General features: G+C 38.1%; 1 protein-coding gene across 1 annotated transcript in view; it reads left to right on the top strand.

Annotated features, from left to right (window-relative positions):
• The window catches only part of LOC138146723 (cation channel sperm-associated targeting subunit tau-like), a 123378-nt gene that overhangs the window by 65427 nt on the left and 35296 nt on the right, over positions 1 to 22655 (top strand). Inside the window, exons 10-11 of the mRNA XM_069068824.1 lie at positions 19426 to 19540; positions 20663 to 20732. Of these exons, the coding sequence (XP_068924925.1) occupies positions 19426 to 19540; positions 20663 to 20732 (185 nt within the window). The remainder of the gene's footprint in view (positions 1 to 19425; positions 19541 to 20662; positions 20733 to 22655) is intronic.

Raw genomic sequence — 22655 nt, 5'->3', positions numbered from 1 at the left:
AAAAAAAAGGGAAGAGAAAAAAAAGTAGGACAGTACACTCAACCCTATTCTGGAATCTGGGGACAGCTGTCTCATCTGGATGTCAGCTGCATCTGGGTCCAGACTAAATGAACCTTGAGGTCCCTGCGTTCTGCCATCCATTCATGAACAGTGGCTTTCTTCAGATGATCCAAGAGTCCACACCCACAAGTTTCTCAGCTGTGGGAGTGGTCAGAAGGATCTAGTAGGGGCCCTTAGAGAAAACTCTTTATATCAATCTTTGAATCTGAGTTTCTGGTCAGCATAACATAGGTCCTAAGTTAAGAGTCTCTGAACAGGGTCAGCCAGGTAGCACAGCGAGTAAGAGCACCGGCCCCAGTGTCAGGATGACCTGGGGATCTAATCCGGGCTCAGACACTTAGCACCCATCCAAAAACACCTGGCCATGTAACCTTGAGCAAGTTACTTAACCCCAATTGCTTAAAAAAAAAGTCTCTGAACAACACATAGAGATGATCCAGTTTCCCAGCCACACAGGGCTAGGTTTAAACAGTGCATAAAATTTTTTCTCACAGTTCCCATAATTGCATAATTATATTAAGTCAGGGACAGATCAGACTACTTGGAGGTCTCACAATGGACTAGTTTTGAGAAGGGATTCCACCAACATAACCAAGAAAACTTAAACATAGACATCTTAAAACAAAAGACCAAAGCAATCTAATGGTTATCATCAATATTAATTAATGTTAAGTCTCAATATCCTAGTAAACCTTTCTCAATATACATTTAATCAGCACATTTTGAGTCCCAAATGTCCCATGTTAATTGGTCCCTGGATGTCTTTTTTTGGGAAATAAGCTGTATTTTCAAGACAGCCCTAAAAGGCACTCTGTTTTTTAGGCTCCATATCTAGAGGTTTCTAGATAATTCTGCTAGTAACAAGATTTAATACAATTTAGTGCAATCTCTTAAATTTGGTTCTCCAAACTTGAAGCTTCAGAGAATTTCAGTTTATATAACATTTGCTGTTTCTTTTCTTTCTTAAATTTTGTACCTGTTATAAGAATCTTTTTTTTTTTTAAATTATGAGCTACTTTTCTATGGCCAGCACCAGATAGTTTTGATAATTACTGCCTTATAATATAGTTTAAGATCTGATACTGCTAAATCTTCTTCCTTTACATTTTTATTAGTTCCTTTACTACACTTGACTTTTTGTTCTTCATTTTTATCATATAGGCACTGTCTACCCATGAATAATTTATATTTCTCCAGTTTTTAAAATCTGATATAGTTCCTGGCTTTGTTTTGGCAAAAGTACTTCCAAACATTTTATACTATCTAGAGTTATTATAAATGGAAGATCTCTTACTAACTCTTCTTGCAGGGTTTTGTTTATAATATATAAGAATGCTGATCATCATATTGTCTGCAAAAAGATAGTTTTATTACCTCATTCCTATTTTGAGTCCTTCTATTTCTTCTCTTATTGCTATTGCTAGGATTTCCAACACAATATTGTATAATATTGGTGACAGTGAACATCCTTGTTTCATACATGATCTTACTAAAAAGGCTTCTAGTTTATCCTCATTACAAATAATGCTTGCTGATGGTTTTAGATAAACATACTTTTTATGAATTTAAGTGAATCCATTTGTGACTATTTTTTAAAACGTTTTAATAGAAATGACTGTTGAACTTTATCAAAAGCCTTTCCTGCATCTTTTTATATAATCTTATGATTTTTTTTCTTTTATTATTGATATAGTCAATTTTGTTAATAGTTTTCTTTATGTTATACCCTCCTTGCATTCCTGGTACAAATCCTATTTGGTCATAATCTATAATCTTTGTAATGTATTGCTGTAATCTCTTTGCTAGTATTTTAGTTTAAATGTTTACATGAATATTCATTAGGGAAACTGGTTTGCAATTTTCTTTTCTTGGTTTCTACTCTTCCTGGTCTTAGGTATCAGTATTATATTTATTTCATAAAAGGAGTTTAGATCCACTTCTTTGCCTATTATTCCAAACAATTTAATATTGGGAATTATTTTGTCTTTAAATGTTTGATATATCCACTTATAAATATGTCTGTTCCTAATGCTTTTTTTCCCTACGAAGCTCACTTATGGCCTGTTCTGTCTTTTAAAATTATCAGACAGATATGTTAAAAATGGGAAAATAATTTCACTTCCTTTGTTATTTTTCAATACAATTTATGTGTAAAATCCAATTTTGAGAACTTATTACTAACACATGCTCAAAGCCTGAATTTCTTCTATGATAGATAAATTTGGAAGCCAATAATATACATCCGTATATAGTTCTTAGAAAAAACAGTCCAGTCCTGTTGCTTTCCTCAAAATTTACTATTCCATTTAATTAGAAAACTTTCGTGTTATATCTTTGTCTTATTAATTTAATCTAATCATTTTCCCCTTTAGAGGATATCATCCCCATATTATCATTTGACTACAAATACAGGTGAAAATCATAAGATGTTCCTACTTGAATCCTATTATATTAACTCAAGAAATGTTTCAGTATCAATCTATTTTTAGTAGATTAGAAATTAACTTATAAGAAATTAACTTAGAAAATTTATTGATTATAGAAATTTGCTGTAAAAGGAAAAAGAAGAACATAGTTAAATCATAACAGAGGGGAAAACTCCCTTATCTCTGTTTGATTCCAGGCATGAGTTATATCTGACAGCCAATCATGTAGTCACAGGGTATCAAAAGCAAGGCTTACGATTAACCAGGTGGGAATTTTCCTTTTCAGAAAGGAAACAGAGGCAGAGAGAAAATGGCAGAGTAAAGGCAGGGACTTGCCTGAGCTCTTCCCGAAACCCCTCTAAATACCTTTAAAAAGGATGCCAACGAGAGCAGCTAGGTGGCTCAGTGAATAGAAAACCAGCCCTGGAGTCAGGAGGACCTGAGTTCAAATCCAGCCTCAGATGCTTAATACGAAAACTAGCCGTGTAACCTTGGGCAAGTCACTTAACCCCAACTGCCCTCCAAAAAAGGCAAAAAAAAAAACGATGCCAACAAATTCTAGAACAACAGAAGCCACAAAAAGACAGAGTGAAACAGATTTCCAGCCCAAGACAACTTGGCAGGTCGACAGGAAAAGTCAGTTGAACCAGGGTGAGAGAGGAGTGCAGTCCAACCCAGGGCACACTGACAGAGACTGTGTCCCAGCCAAGCCAGAGCAGGCCTTGGGGAGACTGAATCACTGACAGCAATGGCAGTTTCCAGACCTCTCAGCCCACAGACACCAAAGACAACTTAGAAGGTCAGAAGGAAAGGTCTGTCTTGCCTAGGTGAGAGTGGAGCAAATTCCAGTGCAAGCCATGCCAGCACAGCCCTGGCCACAGCAAACCAGGAGCAGGCCTTCGGAATGACTAAATCAGCCACAGCAATGGATGCTTCCACCAGAGCTCTTTAATGGTAATGGGACTTTGAAGATCTTCCCTGTCCTTCAATAAGCCTAAGGGAATTTGAAGACCTTCCCCGCTTCAAAGATCTTCCCTGCCCCCTAATAGGCTGAATGTAATCACATGGAGCCTGTGGTAGGAGGAATTTGCTGAAGGGTGGAACAAAGCCTACAGGAAGCTGGGAGTCAGAGCAGTAAAAGACAGGAGGAGAGGATGTACCCAAGTAGACACTAGGCTTGTGAGTGTTGGTCTGTGGGTAGGCTAAAGGATGATGTGGCTCTCTGTGCTGTTATGGTGTATTAACTTCTTTGCTACTATGATAGATTTGACTTTCTGGTTTGGGGATTTGGTTTTCTGTTATCTGAATAAATGTTTTGCTTCTGTCTTCTCTATGGAGAGTCTGTTATATTTGTGATTGAGCACCATGCCAGCACATTTATAGTCACTGCTGGCGCTGTGAATATTGTGTTGGTGCTACAAGCTCTTAGCCCACAGATGGTATGGCTTGAACAACTGGTCAGAAGGAGATTACAGGGGTCTTTTTTGCTAGCACTCAGGAAGGACTCTATTGCTTTGCCCACACTTGAGATCCAGGTCACAGTCCTGGGTGGCAGTTCCAGGGTGAGGAGGAGCACTAACATAGCAGAGCTTGTGATCACAGTGGAATGGGGAACCTCCTCACAAGTCCAGTGCAAAAAAGAGTGTTTGTTGTCACTCACAGACCAGAGCACAGGCCAGAAGAGTAGATCATATCACCTTGGAAGAATTGGAAACTTACAGGTCCCTAGAAGTATCTTTGAAAATAGCTGCACAAAACCCCTGAAGCATGGGACAGTGTGCCTTCAACCTGGAAGCAGAGTCAAGTAATAGGCTGGGAAAATGAGCAAATAATGGGGAAAAAAACTCTGACTATAGCAGGTGTGGTGACAAGGAAGATCAAAACACACACTCAGAAGAAGACAACAAAGCCAAAGCTCCTACATCCAAAGCCTCCAAGAAAAATATGAATTGATCTCAGGCCATGGAAGGACTCAGAAAGGATTTTGAAAGTCAAGTAAGAGAAGTAGAGGAAAAATTGGGAAGAGAAATGAGAGTTATGCAAGAAAATCATGAAAAATAAGTTAACAGCCTGCTAAAGGAGACCCCCAAAAATACTGAAGAAAATAACACCTTTAAAAACAGACCGGCCACATGGTAAAACAGTTCCAAAAAGCCAATGAGAATAGTGACTTAAAAAGCAAAATTGGCTAAATGGAAAAGGAGGTCCAAAAGCTCACCAAAGAAAATAATTACTTAAAAATTAGAATAGAGCAAATGGAAGATAGTGACTTGATGAAAAATAACAAAATAATAAAACAAAACCAAAAGAATGAAAAAATAGAGGATAATGTGAAATATATCATTGGAAAAACAACTGACCTGGAAAATAGAATCCAGGGAAAATAATTTTAAAATTCAATATTGGACTACCTAAAAGCCACAATTAAAATAAAAAGCCTAGACATCATCTTTCAAGAAATTATCAAAGAAAATTACCCTGATATTCTAGAAGTAGAGGTAAAATAGAAATTGAAAGAATCGACCAATCACCTCCTGAAAGAGATCCCAAAATGAAAATTCCCAGGAATATTATAGCCAAATTACAGGACTTCCAGGTCAAGGAAAAAATCTTGCAAACAGCAAGAAATAAACAATTCAAGTATCATGGAGTCACAGTCAGGATAACACAAGATTTAGCAACTTCTACATTAAAGGATCTGAGGGCTTGGAATATTATATTCAGGATGGCAAAGGATCTGGTATTACAACCAAGAATTACCTACCCAGCGAAACTGAGTATAATCCTTCAAGGTAAAAAAAAATGGATATTCAATGAGATAAAGGACTTTCAAACTTTCTTGAGGAAAAAACCTGAGCTGAATAGAAAATTTGACTTTCAAATATAAGATTCAAGAGAAGCATGAAAAGGTAAACAGGAAAGGGAAATTGTAAGGGATGATTAAACTTTTTACATTCTTACTTGGAAAGATAATTGTAATTCCTAAGAACGTTCTTATTATTAGGGTAGTTACAAAGAGTACATATAGACAGGTATATATATTATAGGTATAACTTGATTATGAAGGGATGACATCTAAAACTTAAAATTAAAGGGTGAGAGAGGAATGTACTTGAAGAAAGAGAAAGGGAGAGGTAGAATGGGGTAAATTATCTCACATAAAAGAGGCAAGAAAAAACTTTTACAGTAGAGGGGAAGAAGGGGGAAGTGAAAGGGAGTAAGGCAACCTTACTCTCATCGTTAACTGTCTCAAAGAGGGAATAACATACACATTCAGTTGGATATAGAAATCTGTCTTACCCTCCAGGAAAATAGGAGGGGGAAGGGGATAAGAGAAGGGGAGAGGGTAATAGAAGGGAGGGAAGATTGGGGGAGGGGTAGTCAGAAACAAAGCACTTTTGAGGAGGGACAGGGTAAAAGGAAAGAGAATAGAATAAATGGTGGGAAATAGGATGGAGGGAAATACAGTTAGTTAGCAATAGTAACTGTGAAAAAAAATGTTGAAACAAGTTTCTCTGATTAAAGGCCTCATTTATCAAACTTATAGAGAACTGTGTTAGATTTATAAAAATAAGCATCATTCCCCCAATTGATAAACAATCAAATGATCAGTTTTCAGATGAAATAATCAAAGCTATCTATATCCATATGAACAAATATTCTAACTCACTATTGATTGGAGAAATGCAAATTAAAGCAATTCTGAGGGATTACCTCATACCTATCAGATTGACTAATAGGACAGAAAAGGTAAATGAAAAATGTTGGAGTGGGTGTGGGGAAAATGAGACATTAATGTATTGTTGGTGGAGTTGTGAACTGATTCAACCATTCTGTAGAGCAGTTTGGAACTGTGCCCAAAGGACTATTAAACCATGCATACCCTTTGACCTAGCAATACCATTACTAGTTCTGTATTCCAAAAGAGATAAAAGAAACAAAAAGAAAAAGATCTGTATGTACAAAAATATTTATAGCAGCTCTTTTCTGGGGGCAGAGAATTAGAAATTGAGGGGATGCCCATCAACTGGAGAATGGCAGAACAAGTTGTGGTATGTGATTATGATGAAATACTGTTGTGTTATAAGAAATAATGGGCAAGATGCTCTCAGAAAAACCTGGAAAGACTTGCATGGGCTGATGCAAAGTGAAATGTATTGTGTTACTTTATAAGTAACAGCACTGTTGTAAGATGATCAGTTGTGAATGATTTAGTTATTCTCAGCAATGCAATGATCCATGACAACTCTGAAGAACTTATGATGAAAAATGCTATCCATCCTCAGAGAAAGAACTGATGGTGTCTGAAGATTGAGGAATACTTGTTAAACTTTATTTTTCTTGAGTTTTTTTATCTATGTTTTCTTTCACAACATGATTATTATGGAAATGTTTTGCACAACTACTTATGTATAACCTATATTGAATTGCTTGCCTTCTCAATGCGGGGGGGGGGGGGTTAGGGTGTAGAGGGTGGAAAAAAGAGAATTTGGAACTCAAAGTTTTAAGAAGCAAAGTTCAAAAAGTTTTTTACATAACTAGGAAAAAATAAAGTACTAAATTAAAAAAAGAATAGAAAAAAGGAAATAGCACAATAGGGAAATAGATTCAGGAGGATCCTACCTAGGCTGGAGTTCATCCCCCAAACTTTTCCCAGGCATATATACATCCACCTTTAGCAGTTCACAGACTGCAGCACATGTCATTTTCTACTCTTGTCTTCCTGAAAATTCAGACAAACTATGCCTGTAATCAAAGCTCAAAACAATAGTAAATTACAGGAATTTTTACCTTAAGTAACAAAATTTCACTAACCACAACTTAGGGCTTGAATAGCTTTCCTGACATTTCCCTAAGAGTTAACATTTCATTTATCCTTTACCTATAAATTAAAACTACCCATATTCTTGGGCTTCAGACATACAGCAAATTCCAGACTTTTCAACCCATAAATGCCAAAGACAAAGTAAAACTTCAGTGGGTAACTCTGTTGGAACTGGGTGGAGAAGAGCTGTTCCAGCCCCTGACCTCAGGATGAGAAGTGGCAGAGGCGTGGAAGCTGCCACGTGGCTGCCTCCAGATCTTCTGGCCTGCAGATTGTAGAGGGACCAAATGGCCATTCAGAGGGTAAAAAGCTCTTGCTTTGACCTGCTTGGATCTGGATCATGGTCTTGGTTGGTGGTCTTCGGGTGTGTGGCGAGTGTGCCAGAGCCTGTGAGGGCTGCAGAGAGGACACCCTCCTAATAGCACTGGCAGCTACAAAAACCCTAGAAATTTGGGACAAACTTCTCTGCAATCTGGAAGTAGACTTCTACTGTGGCAAAGAGCTCAGAAGTTAAGTAATTGACTGGCAATATGAGCAAGGAGAAGAAACACAATCCAACATAGAATCCTTTTTTGGGGACAAAAAGGATCAAAGCATGGAACAGGAAGAAGACAAGGAAGTCAGAAATCCTGCATCAAAAGCTCCCAAGAAAAATATGAATTGGTTACAGGCCATGGAGGAGCTCAAAAAGGATTTTGAAAATCAAGTAAGAGAAGTAGAGGAAAAATTGGGAAGAGAAATGAGAATGATACAGGAAAATCATGAAAAGCAAGTCAACAGCCTGCCAAAGGAGACCCCCCAAAAATGGAAGAAAATAACACCTTAAAAAATAGACTAATTCAAATAGCAAAAGAGGCCCAAAAAGCCAATGAGGAGAAGAACACCTTAAAAAGCTAAATTTGCCAGATGGAAAAAGAATTTCAAAAACTCAATGAAGAGAATAATTCCTTCAGAATTAGATTGGAGCAAATAGAAGCTAATGACTATTAGAAATAAAGATACTATAAAATAGATCCAAACAAATGAAAAAATATGCAATGTGAAATATCTCATTGGAAAAACCACTGACCTTGAAAATACATCCAGGAGAGATAATTTAAAAATTATTGGACTACCTGAAAACCATGATCAAAAAAAGAGCCTAGACACTATCTTTCAAGAAATTATCAAGCAAAATTGCCCTGACATTCTAGATCCAGAAGGCAAAATAGAAATTGAAAGAATTCCCCAATCACCTCTTGGAAAAGATCCCAAAAAGAAAACTCCTAGGAATATTATAGCCAGCTTCCAGAGTTCCCAGATAAAGGAGAAAATACTGTAAAGAGTCAGGAAGAAACAGTTTGGGTACTGTGGAAACACAATCAGGATAACACAAGACATAGCAGATTCTACATTGAGGAATTGAAGAGCTTGGATTATGATATTCCAAAGGTCCAATGAGCTAGGATTAAAACCAAGAATCACCTACCCAGCAAAACTGAGTATAATGCTTCAGGGAAAATAGAATAAATGGAGGGTGGGATAGGATGGAAGGAATTATAGTTAGTCTTTCACAATATAACTACTATGGAAATGTTTTGTATAACTACACATGTACAACTTATAGTGAATTACTTATCTTCCCAGTGGGGGTGGGTGAGGAGGGAAGGGAAAAAAATCTGTAAATCAAAGTTTTAAAAATAAATGTTTTAAAAAATTGCTTTTTACATGCAACTGGGACATAAGATATACAGGCATTGGGGTGTAGAAATCCATCTTGCCCTGCTAGAAAGTTAGGGAGATATGAGGGAGGATATAAAAGAGAACAGATTGGGGGAAGGGTATTCTGTAGGCTCTCTATGTTGGGGTGGGGGAGGGGAAAGATGGGGAGAAAAATTTGTGACTCAAATTTTGTGGTAATGAATGTTGAAAAGTAAAAATAAATAAATTGGGAAAATAAAAAAAATAATAATTTTATACTCCTCTGCTAGAGTGACTGCCATCCAAGCAATGGTCTCAAGGAGGAACCCAATGTCAGAATGTTTCTAATCAGAAACAGTCTAATTTGTTTAGAGACAAATTAACAAAAGTGAAAAGTCAAGGAAGGGTTAACAAGAAGTTGTTATAAAGTGCAAACTATACCTGTTCTTATTTTTTCTTAATTCCCTCTGGGATCCCTTCCAAACTAGCTGTCTTCCATCATTTCCCTAGAACAGTGAAGCTATTAATCTTGTCATTTACTTTCAAAACTTTTATAAAATTTAATCCTTATTTTTCCTTAGAACAAATTCTATGGAGCAGTAACCCAAAACTTACTGAGATATTTCAGAAGGGAGCAAATTCCTGGAATTACTTTGGAATTCTTACCTGCAAACTTAAGATCTTCAAAAAAATCTTCAAAAAATGTTTTTAGTGGTTCTACAAGCTTCAATTATGCAACTTTATTTCTGTAATTCTAACATAGTCAAAGAAATGACAGGGGGGAGAAAGTATCTTATGGGTTTTTTCTCTTTTCTTATAACCTAATCTTCCACAGAAAGCCTAAAGTGAGGGTTAGTCCTGCTTACTGGAACAATTGCTTCAACCATTCTTTCATCTTTCCCAGTGTTCTAAATTCTCTGGCTACATATAGCCCTTAGATGTTTTTCTGATTGGCTGCATTTTACATCTTTCAAGGTAGCAGAATCTAGCTCATAACACAAACATGACATAGACATTTTACAAAGACACAGACAAAATGACAAGTCTGATACAGACAGACACAAAGTGTGCAATTATAATTCTGATTTTAACTGGTTCTGAGGCACACAGGTCAGAGAAGTGTACAATTTACAGATTTAACAGGGGAATGCAATAACGACCAGAAACAGCCAGTTTAATAAGAGATTTGCATTTAGTAAGGATATTCTTACCAGAGTGATCCAGGATGAACCAGGTCAAGGAAGGAGCCCTGGAGTTTTCCTTACAAAGAAAGGTGAGCTTAACAAAAGTGTGAGACTAGAGGATTGGAACAGGAACAAGACCAGTGGACTCATCAGACAAGAGGGGGTAGGGTCCAGAGAAATCTCAGGTGGCACCTAATCCACTCCCACTGGTACTGGAAAGTCCACTTGGCACAATTCTATCCAATCTTACTTCTGACACCAATTTAAATGTCAACCAGTCCAGGACCAGTCTCTAACTTGTGGATGTCTGGAGCTGAATAAAGCAAGGCTACAAACAGGAGACTTGGGAATCAAACAGAAGTTTAATTTCAGAGTGAGGAAAACACTTGCAAGCAGAAGCCTGCCTTCCCAATGACTATAGCCTGTCAGAGCATGAGGATTCAAGACTGATAAAGAAACATTGATTTTAATTTAAAATCCTTTTCTGCATTACTCCCCAATTAAAGTGTTGAGCAATTCTTATATACTTTAAGTCCAGATTGAGCTTGTTATTTCTTAGAAATATGTTTGACTACTTGCTCTCTTTTGTGTTTTGTTTTATTTTGTTCCTTCTTTCTCATTGTTCATTGGTTATAATCCTTCTTTACAATTTGACTAATGTTCAATGTGAAGGCATTTGTCAAACCTATATTTCATGCTGCCACAGGGCAGGGGAGGGGGGAGAGAAGTAGGAGAGGCAAAGGAAGAAAAATTGAAACTCAAGGGATTGTGGAACTGAATGTTGTAAACTAAAAGTAAATAAATTTAAATTTAAAAAAAAGAAAGATTAATCTTATAATAGTGCTCAGGATAAACTAGAGGAAGGTGATTGAAGCAAAGGGAGGCAAAAATACGCTTAGGATACTCCTGCAAATATCTAAGATAATGATGAAAAGGTCTTTTATTTAGATGTGTTCTTCAAGAAGAGAAGATATTGTACAGTGATGGCAGAATTAAATCAATTTATTGTTCTTGCTTTGCCCCTAATTTCTCTACTAATTTTAAAGTGATAATAAACCAAAGCTCATTAAAAAAAGAAATATAAATTTGGGAAATCATTTCTTTTTTAAAAGAATAAGGCTTTTTCACATACACTAAAAAGTTGATGAATGTATCCACTGCCAATTATTTTCTTGAAGACATCAGGATATTTAGCTACAACAGTGCCTTCATCTTCCCACATTTCCCTGATAATTTTAATTATGCAATTGAACTTGATTTTTAAAGCCATCCATCTAACCAGTGCTTGCAGTAAAAGTTTTTTCGCTGTCCATTTCACTCTAGTTTTTTTCCAATTCCTTGAATAAACTTGGATCTTTTGCCTTGTCAAGTCTGTATAAAAATTAGATCAACAAGGTAATAAATAAAGGCATTTATTCAAGGTCAAAGAATTTCAGTTTGTAATAACACAGTGTCTTACTCAGAGAGGTTCCTTGAAGGGAGTTATAAACAGAGGTTATAGACACTAGGAAAGGAGGTGATGAGGTAGATAGATGGAGCTGCAGTTCACAAGTATATCAACAATGCAGTATTCACAATGCCTACAGTAACTATAAATATGCTGATATGGTTATTAATCACAAAATGTAACAGGCTCTTTACATTGGGGACATAGCTAGAACATTTATTCAAATACCAGAAAACTGAGTCCCAAAACCAGAAAGTCAAAGCCTTCACAGTAGCCATGGAGTTGGCACACATATAATGCAGTAAACAACCACATTCTCAAGCCTGCAAAACAGAACAGGCTACCTCAGGCAAAGGTCCTCCTCTCCTCACTCACAGTAACTGCTCAGCCTACATGCAGCTCATTCCCAGCAGCTCCGGCCCCTAGCAGTTCCTGTCCCTGGCAGTCCTCAGAAGGAGTCCTTAGCAAAAATTCTGTCTGGCTCAAAAAAAGGAGATTGTGCCACCACCGCCACCACTTCTAGTCACCACACTGGTTCCAGACTGGCTCCTACTGGGCTCTGGCCCCTTCTTACCCCACCCCTTCCTGCTAAGTCAGGTAGTTCAAGGGGCATGGAAGATCTTCAAATTCCATTACCATTACAACAAGTTACTTATTGAAGGATGATAACACTTTCCTAGAAAAAACCACAGGACTGGTTTAGGCCTCTTCTAGCTGACAGAGGCAGACCACTGACTGTACCCTAAGCTGGGGTCACCTGTAGGGTTAACAGAATAACTGAACTCCAAATATCCTTGGAGTTATCTCTGTCTGAAAACAGGGGCAGTTAGAAATTGCTGGTCACAGCAGAGATTCCCAGCAATTTACTTTGGAGAGAGGGGATGATTAGAAATTACTAGTCAGGGGGGTGGCCAGGTAGCACAGTGAGTAAGAGCACCGGCCCCAGAGTCAGGATGACCTGGGATCGAATCCGGGCTCAGACACTTAGCACCTACCTAGAAACACCTGGCTGTGTAACCTTGAGCAAGTTACTTAACCCCAATTGCTTTAAAAAAAAAAAAAAAGAAATTACTAGTCAGGGGACAGCTAGGTGGCACAGTGAGTACAGCGCTGGCCCTGTAGTCAGGAGGACCTGAGTTCAAGTCCGGCCTCAGACACTTAACACTTACTAGCCGTGTGACCTTGGGCAGGTCACTTAACCCCAACTGCCTTCCAGAAAGCAAAAAAAAAAAGAAGAAGGAAATTACTAGTCAGAACAGGGTAGAGGTCCCAGAGTTTTCCAGGGATTGACAGACTGAATGACCATTCTATGAAGGGGAATATGTTTTTGATGGCAATCTTTAATCCATGTAGTTAAAAAATACTCGATTTCTTTCATTGTAACAGTTCTGGTCCTTGAAGTTGTTTGCAAACCAAAAAAAAAATTTTTTTTTAACCCAAAAAAACAAACTAATGAAGCTTTGCCTTTTTCCTTTATTTCACTTGTGTGTTTTATAATATTCTGTATCATCAGGCACCATGACATCTTGTCCTATTTTAGAGTTACTATGAGCATGTCCATGCTATTCAACTGCATTAAATCTTTGTTACAATGTAATAACTTGTCTCATTTGTTTTTGCACCAAAAGTGTTTCCATCTGAAGTATTCTACCTTCTGTCCATTTTGTTAAGGATATATATATATATATTTTTTTTTTTTTTCTTTTAAGGTAACAAAGTCTTTGGTAATGTGGTATCCATATTTGATGATAGGCTAGAGCAGACTAACATGTCAAAACACTCATATATATCCAAATAATTGAATTTAGGCTTGGATTAAATGAAACCTGGTGTCATTTTGTAATTCAAATGAAAGTGAATTTTATGGTATTCAAATTTGCATTAATCTCAACCTAGATGTAAATCATGTGGAAGAGAGAAGAATGTAGAAGTGCTGTATCTTGAAACTGAGTTCCCCAAGTTAAGGTCAAAGAAGAAAGTGATTTCTAAGCCACACTTAACTGGACCAGATGGGGAAATGTTAAAAAGATTGTATCAATGTTCAAGGCTTAAATATCAATTCTTAAAAAGGCCAAGGTCTCCCACTGTATCCAGGCCCATCTCTAATCATCTTGGTCTACACCTGGTCACTAGAGCCAGATGGCTCTGGAAGAGAAAATGAGGCTGTTAAATATTGAATGGGTGTTGCCTTAGTCAAAGTGAAAGCTCCAAAAGACCTTAGCTTAAAAAGGCCAAGTTGCATCTTCCATTGCATCCCAAGCCATCTCCAGTCATCCTGATCTATATCTGGCCACTGGACCCAGATGACTTTAGAGCAGAAAGTGAGGCTGGTGACTGCATAGCCCTCCCTCACTCAAATACAATTCAGTTACAAGTCATGGCATCACCTTCCTGATGTCATGGTCCTCTTCAAGAGTAAGGACAAGAATTCTTGTTGGGCTTGTGTCCAATTCACCTTTTTTCCTTTGGAATTTTTCTTGGAGCTATTTTGACTTCATTGTCTTCTTCTTAGTTTGTATCTTGATCTTCCCTGTTATCACAGTAGTTTTTATGGTAAGGTTTTTGTTGTTATTGTTGTTGTTTGCTCATTTTTCTAGCCCAAAGCTAGACTTCTTGACTCTTAACTTTATGTTAAAGTTGGATTCTGCTCTTAGGGTGGGGAGAGGGGGCATTGTCCCAAGCTTCAGCTTTTTTTATGTGCCACTACATTCAGAGTTATTTTTGGGGGTCTGTAAGTTTCCATTGCATCCAAGGTGGTATGATCCAAGGAGAAGGGTGGTCACTACTCTCCTGGCTTGTGTTCTGGTCTTTACCAAGAAAGGGCCTTGCTCCCCTGCAGCTACAAGTAAGGGCTCTCCTCTTGGCCCTGGAAATGTGACCAGGTCCCCTGATCCTTTGTGAGAAATCATAAGCACTCTTCTCTGCCTTGGAACTATAACTAGAGATCCTGTTCCCACAAGTGCTTGTGCTCCTCTTTACCCTGGAATTGCAATTCAAAATTGTATGTCAGCAGTGCAACAGAGCCCTGCACCCAGTGCCAGCAGAGGGTCTCCTGTAATCTCTTTCTGACCAGTTGTCTGACCCCCTTACCTTCTCTGGCCTAAGAGTAGGTAAGCTGCTGCTAGTGATGCCACATATGTTTCAGGCTGCTCAGACTGACCCCCAGCCCAATGTCATAGACCTCTCCTGCCAACTTCCCAAGTTGCTTCGGGCTGGAAAAATGTTTCACCCAATTTTTTGTTTGCTTTTCCACTCCAGAATTTGATTTGAGGCATTATTTTAAAGTTGTTTGGAGGGGATATGTTGGGAGAGTTCAGCTAACTTGTTGCCTCTACTCTACTATTTTGGCTTCTTCTCTTGATATATACATAATATAAGAAGAAATCCCAGGTTATCACCAGTAATCTTGACTTTTGTCTTGCCACCAGACTTTGATGACTCTGGAGGAGTGAGGCTGGATGACTTTATGCAACTCTGCCTCACTTAAATCCAATTCACACACAAGTTAGGACATCACCATGTGATGTAATTGGTCCTCTTTAAGAACAATAACAATTTAAGAAGGAAGGAGAGAGCAAGAACAGTTGAGATCAGGAAATCAGTTTCTTACAGCAGCAAGACATGAGACAGGAAAACATGGTCACTAGAGTTGTGAGCCACTCTGATGGAGGATATCCTGGGCAAAGTCCAAGCAGAAGAGAAATTCCTTACAGATATTGAGGGGATTCCTTATATATGTTGAAGTCTTCCATATGCTCTTGTTTACAGAAAATATTGTGTTAATTTCAGAAAGAAACATTGAAGTCTCTTTAGTGAGATTCCAGACCATTAAAAAAATTATAATCTATGTAGGAAACACTGAGAATGTCTGTTGTTTAGACTATGCTATATATTGGAAGGACAATCTATTGAGCTAAAGCATCAGTACATATCCCTTGGACAGAAACTATAGTGGAACTATGATTCTTTCTAGGAAAAGAAGAAAGAAGTTGGGGCCTCTCTTTATAGAGAGGGAATGCTGAACTAGAATATATCTGCACATTTAAATAGTCTAGGGGAAGTAATTTTTAGGTTCAAGCTGCACTCCTAATTGCTACCCCTTACTGGGAAAAGGACGACTCCAAGCAATATAACAAGGCTTGACTCCCTTCCCACCAAATGCTTTTTCCATAATTAATGGGCATAGCAAATCCTGGGAGAGGGTTTTGCTAATGTTTTCAGGGGTCCTAGGACTGTTCTGCAGATAGAGGATGAATTAATGAAGAGACTGGCAGTGTATCTTGTGGCCTTGCTAAGCTTTATCTCCCCAGGAACAAAGATTGCTGAGAACTTTTCTCTTGTCAAGATGAAGAAAAGACTTCTCTTTGGGTATTAAATGCTGTGCTTAAACTTGTTTTAACTCTGGGGTAGATTCAATTGTGATCCAGGGGTGGGGAACTTTTGACCTTTTTGTGTTCTATGATTGAACAAATGAATGTACTTTACTTATGATTGGAAACTAATCTCCATTTGAGAAGAAGGGCTTTGTGATGGACTAAATGAAGGTACAGCCTAGGGGTGGAGTAGTATTTAGAACAGGGACTTTGTAATTGATTGAATGAATGTAAGGTCCTGGGGTGGGGTAGTACTTGGAGATTATTTAATCACACTTAGTAAATGCTGTATTTTGAATGATGTTATATTTTGATCTTCTCTGTTCTTATTTTGTCACTGAATAAAATGGAGAGCACCTATGCTGGTATTTTGAACCTTGGGAAGTTGCCTTTGCTTGGCATTACATTACAGCCTCAGACACTTAACACAAAAACTAGCCATGTGACCTTAGGCAAGTCACTTAACCCCCATTGCCCTCCAAAAAGCAAAAAAAAAAAAAAAATAGAATGAATCAAATAGAAGCTAATGACTTTATGAGAAATCAAGAAATTATAAAACAAAACCAAAAGAATGAAAAAATAGAGGACAATGTGAAATATCTCATTGGAAAAAACCACTGACCTAGAAAATAGATTCAGGAGAGATCATTTAAAAATTATTGGATTACCTGAAAGCCATGATCAAAAAAAAGAGCCTAGACATCATCTCTCAAGAAATTATCAAGGAAAACTGCCCTGATACTCTAGAACCAGAGGGTAAAATAGAAATGTAAAGAATCTACCAATCACCTCCTGAAAGAGATCCCAAAAGGAAAACTTCTAGGAATATTGTAGCTGAATTCCTAGAATTCCAGAGTTCCCAAGTCAAGGAGAAAATATTACAAGCAACCAGAAAGAAACAATTCAAGTATTGTGGAAACAATCAGGATAAAACAGGATTTAGCAGCTTCTACATTAAGGGATCTGAGGACTTGGAATATGATATTCCAGAGGTTAAAGGAGGTATGATTAAAACCAAGAATCACCTACCTAGAAAAACTGTATATAATACTTCAGGGAAAAAGTGGAATTTCAATGAAATAGAGGACTTCCAAGCATTCTTGTTGAAAAGACCAGACCTGGGGGTGACTAGGTGGTGCAGTGAATAAAGCACCAGCCCTGGAGTCAGGAGGACCTGAGTTCAAATGTGACCTCAGACACTTAACACTTACTAACCATGTGACCTTGGGGAAATCACTTAATCTCAATTGCCCTGCCTTCCCCTCTCCAAAAAGAAAAAAAAGGAAACAAAATACAAGAGCTGAATAGAAAATTTGACTTTCAAATACAAGAATCAAGAGAAACATGAAAAGATAAATAGGAAAGAGAAGCCATAAGGGACTCATTAAAGTTGAATTGTTTACATTCCTACATGGAAAGATGATATTTGTAACTCATGAGACCTTTCTCAGTATTAGTATAGTTATATTAGCATAGCATATGAAGGGAATATGTATATATATATATATATATATATATATATATATACACATATATATATATATATGTGTGTGTGTGTGTGTGTGTGTGTGTGTGTGTGTGTGTGTGTATTTTATGTGGGGGGCACAGGGTGAGCTGATTATGAAGGGTGGATAGCTAAAAAACTAAATTAAGTGTTGAGAGGAATGTTCTAGGAGAAAGAGAAAGGGAGGGGTAGAATGTAGTAAATTATCTCACATAAAAGGGCAAGAAAGAGTTCTTACAATGGAGGGGAAAAAAGGAGAGGTGAGAGGGAATAAGTGTACCTTATCTTATCAGATTTGGCTGAAGGAGGGAATACCACATACTCAGTTGGGTATGGAAATCTATCTTGCCCTGCAAGAAGGCAAGTGAGGGAAGGGGATAAGTGAGGGAGGATAACAGAATAGATGGTAGATTGGGGGAAGGGGTAATCAGAAGCAAACACTATTGTGGGGGGAGAGATCAAGGGAGAGAATGGAATAAATGGAGGGCAGGACAGGATAGAGGGAAATGCAGTTAGTCTTTTGCAGCATGACTCTTATGGAAGTGTTTTACATGGATACACATGTATGACCTATATCAAATTGCTTGCTTTCTCAATGAGGGTGGGTGGGGAGGAAGGAAGGGAGAGAATGTGGTGCTCAAAGCTTTAAAAATGAATGTTAAAAATTGTTTTTACATGCAACTGGGAAATAAAATATACAGGCAATGGGGTATAGAAATCTATCTTGCCCTACAGGAGAATAGAGGGGAGGACAATGGGAGAAGGTGGGGCAGTGATAGAAGGGAGGGCATATTGGGGGAAGGGGTGGTTGGGATGCATGTTGTCCTGGGATGGGGGGAGGGGAGGATGAGGAGAAAATTTGGAATTCAAAATCTTATGGAAGTGAGTGTTGAAAACTGAAAATAAATAAATTATATAATAGAAAATAATAATAAAATTCAAACAAGAAAAAAACCATGCAACCTGTGTTCCCTGGTTGTTCACCAGTTCTTGTAAAGAGCATCCTTAAACAGTGTTTAACATTTGTATCCATCCTATCATGTAATGAAAGATTCCCAGCCCCATTCCATAGGCAACAAGGGATCCACAATGTACAAGTTTGGATCCCCTTGGTAAAGCAGTGTTGACATAAAATCTCTATTGTTTATTGGACTTTGTGAGACTAGTTGATCAGTTGTTTTGTTTGATTAAGGATGGCCGTATAAACCTCTCTAAGTTTGATTGGTTGAGATACAGGATTTCTTATAACTTCTGTATATCCTAATTAATATGGCTAGGGGAATCTTGATGAGTTGTAATGATAGCCAACTCTCAACCACTATGAACGCCTCCCTTAATCTGCAACATTTCTCAGGTTGTAGAAATGTCAGATTATAGTAGAAATATAGGGCTTTCCTAGTACCAACAAGATGCCAAAAGTCTAGGGGCATACTTGAATTTATGGGATAGGCTCAAAAGATCCTCACCCTGAGGCTGAGAAATTCTAATTCTTCCTGGGGACTGAGGCATGCTGCACAAATAGGGTAGATCAGGGGTGGGGAACCTGTGGCCTTTGGACTGAATCCAAACTTTACAGGACAAATCCTTTTGTTAAGGGGTTTTTTTCCTGTATAATTTGGATTCAGTCAAAAGGCAGCACTTGAGGACCTAGAGGGCCACATGTGGCCTCAAAGCCACAAGTTCCCCACCCCTGGAGTCATTCAGGGTGCATACTCTTCCCATTGATCTCCACAGACTCCTGTGATGCTCCCACGTAACCATTCTATTTGACCAAAAGTACACTGGATCTGAATATCCCACAATCCTATGGAAATAATATACTTTCCTTTTTTACACCCATCTGATCATATCTCTCTAACTAGAATTCTTTGTGTGAATGTCCTTACCAATATATTAAATATATAATCAACTAATTCCTTTCATTAGGCTTAACAGAATGAAGAAAGAATACAGAAATTTGAAAACATGGCAAGAAAAATCTAATTATTTAGAGAACATTCTTCGCATGAAAACAGAAGCAAAAGAACATGATGAGTCTGAGGTAACTAAAAAAGATATATTAGTTCCAGATATGAATTGTAATTTAACATGATTTTCAGATTTTTATACCATGTTTTCTTTCCATTCTGAAGAATTTAACATTCAACAAATTGCTTATTGATATTCGAGGCTAAGGATTGGGGCAACCAGACAATATAAATTTTGATCTGAAAACTTACCTGAATAAAGATCCATCTGAGGTTCTATCATGGAAACTTGTATAAATTGGGTGTATGGATGAGACACCTTATCTAAACAAAGCCTTTCAGTCTATATTGTGTATGATCTTAAATGCAATCTTGCATGATTGGACCATGTTTTTGCGGTCATTATTTAGAGAGAGAACTTCTACTCTTACTGTATACTAGGTGGCAGAAGATAACATTCTTACTGAGGTATACAGGGTTGGAGAGGTCTCGACCTTAGTGGCATGTTGTTAATGGAAAGCCTCCATCAATTACAGGGTATGAAAGTTATGGGGACTGCTCCTAGGTCTTCTCAAGGAAGTAATCTTCTCACCTCACAAGAGGTAATACTTGTACCTCATGTGATTTGAGTGTTCCTCAAGATATCGTGTGCTCTCCTACCCATAAAAGTAATTAGATGTAGTGAGCGTGTCCTAGGACCTCTGACTACAACATGGTAATATTGCGAGGCAGGGCTATCAAAGCCAGCAACAAGCAAGAATAAAGAGTTTAGAATGTTTACTTCCCAATCAAGTAATCCTGGAGCAAAGATTCTAGCCTCCTCCAGAGAAGCAAGAGACCCTCCTGCTAGTCACTTGGGACTAGTCTGAAAGGATATGGAGACCATTCTGCACATTCCTCACCTTCACTGCCTACAGAGGAACACTTTGGCCCAATCCCTTGCTCAGTGGTTTGTGCCCATTTCTGTACAGGTTTAGAGATAACCTGTTCCTGGGACAACTCTTAGAAGGCAGAACTTGCTACAAGTTCCTTCCTTCTCTTATTCTTTATGATCTCCCTTTTCTTGCTCCCTGTTACACTCCAGGGGAAAATATTTATCACCACGATAAAGAAACCATGAAGACCAAGTTTTTAAGATCCATTTATTGACAACGTTTCCCATTTTCTCTAATATGGTTTCTTTGCTTTGCTTTCAGAACACTAACAGTGAAGAAATATTAATAAAGAGTGAGACTCAACTCTCATCAAGTTTCCGTCAGCCATCAGGTCTAGAAACTCATTTGGTTCTTTATAGCTATTATTAAGTAGTTTAAATAAATAAATAAATAAAGTTTAAATAAATAGGTGTCTCACCAAAAGAAAAACTGAATATTTTCTTTAAATGGATTTTTTATGTTTAAGTTAGGAAATTAATTACATATATTATTCTAGCTTTGTATAGAACTCCTTCTTACTTGTAAAACTTACAGAGAAAATACTAGAAGGAATGAGTTTTAGACTTTATTTTTAAGCTCTGTTGAAAAATGTTTTTAAGGGCCAAAAAATAAGTTTAGAAATGTAAACTCTAGGCCATAAAGACTTGTATGTTTTGTGGGCTGCTGTTCTTTGGTCTTGCTAGTGTGTGTGTGTGTGTGTGCCTGTGTGTGTGTGTGGGTGTGGTTGTGGGTTTGAAAGAAAGCAAAAGAGAATATGTGTATTTTTTTTTCTCTTTTGTCTGGAGTATTACAATAGCCTGCTGGTGGGGCTTCCTCCTCAAATCTCTCTTCATTCCAATCCATTTTCCCTTCAACCACTAAAGAATTTTCCTGGGCTATTTCCAGTCATCCTGACCTTTATCTTGTCACTGGGCCTAGATGGCTCTAGAAAAGAAAGAAGGCTCCTGACTTTGCACAGTTCTCCATCACTTAAATCCAACTCACTTGCAAGTCATGGCATCACTTTCCTGATGTCATGGTCCTCTTTGGGAACAAAGGACAAACAACAACAAGAAGTGATTTTTCTAAAACAAAAGTCTGACCAGGTTGCCCCCTATTCAGTAAACTCCAGAGGTTCCTATCACCCCCAGGATCAAACACAAAATGCTCTGTTTGGCATTTAAAGTCTTTGATAACCCCTTTGTACCTTTCCAGTCTTCTTACATCTTCCTCCCCAACATGAGCTCTTCAATCCAGTGACACTGACCTCCTGGCTGTTCCACCACCAAGACATTCCATCTCTTGACTGTGGGTGTGTTTTTCTAGCTGTCCTCTATGCCTGTAATCTTCTCTTTCCTCATCTCTGCCTACTGGCCTCCCTGGATTGCTGTTTGTTGGTGGATCTTTTTTTTTCAGTTGTGACTCTTTATAACCATATTTAGAGTTTTATTGGCAAGTGTAGCAGCAAGCACCCCAAGCACGTCCTCAGGGTTTGCTGCCCATACAGATTCTTGGATCTGCTTTGATAAAGGAAAGCAATTCAAAATGGGTTAACAAGCTCACTTTAATCAGTCAGACACATATGGTTTACCTTGTTCAGGGAAAAAAGGTCAGCACCCCGAACTTCAAAGTATACAGGCAGAATTATCAAGACAAACAGATCTAGTAGACAGATTTCAAACTGTCCAACCATTACATCCATACCCAGTCAACATCTGGGTTTTTCAAAGCCGGGGGGGCCCTGGACAATGGCTTCCCAGAATACAGATCAAATCACAGAACACTTCTCAAAGTGAGCCCCCAAAACAAAGCTACACATCAGGGCTTATATAGCCTTCTCCTGGCTCAGAGAATGTAACAACCTTACTGACTCACTGGCCAATCAAGAAGTATCTACTGAAAAACAAGCCTCCCTCCCCAGGCTTCAGGTGCACTTTAGCCTAGGGGCAGGGAAGATCTTCCAAATTTGCATTTCCATTACAGCAAGCTAAAGTGAAATTGTGAAAGGATATAAATGTGAAATAGATTAGTTTGCATTTTATCCTAGGTCGAATGGGGAACCACTGAAACTTCTTGAATAGAGAGCAATGTAGTCAGATCCCTGCTTAAGGAATATAAATTTGGGAGTAGTATGGAGGCTGGATTGGAAGGGAGAGGGGCTAGATATAGGGAAACCCATTAGGCTATTACAGTAGTCCAAGTGAGTGGCCATTTAGGCTTGAAATCAGGGGGACTATGATACAAATGGAGAGGTCAGATATGAGAGATGCTATGG

Source organism: Petaurus breviceps, unplaced genomic scaffold (genome assembly GCF_028583685.1).
Source record: "Petaurus breviceps papuanus isolate PSGF00001 unplaced genomic scaffold, PetGlider_PUasm1.0 90769, whole genome shotgun sequence".
Classification (NCBI taxonomy): Eukaryota; Metazoa; Chordata; class Mammalia; order Diprotodontia; family Petauridae; genus Petaurus; species Petaurus breviceps.
The sequence above is the reverse complement of the archived record's forward strand: the minus strand, read 5'-3'. Positions and strand labels throughout refer to the sequence as shown.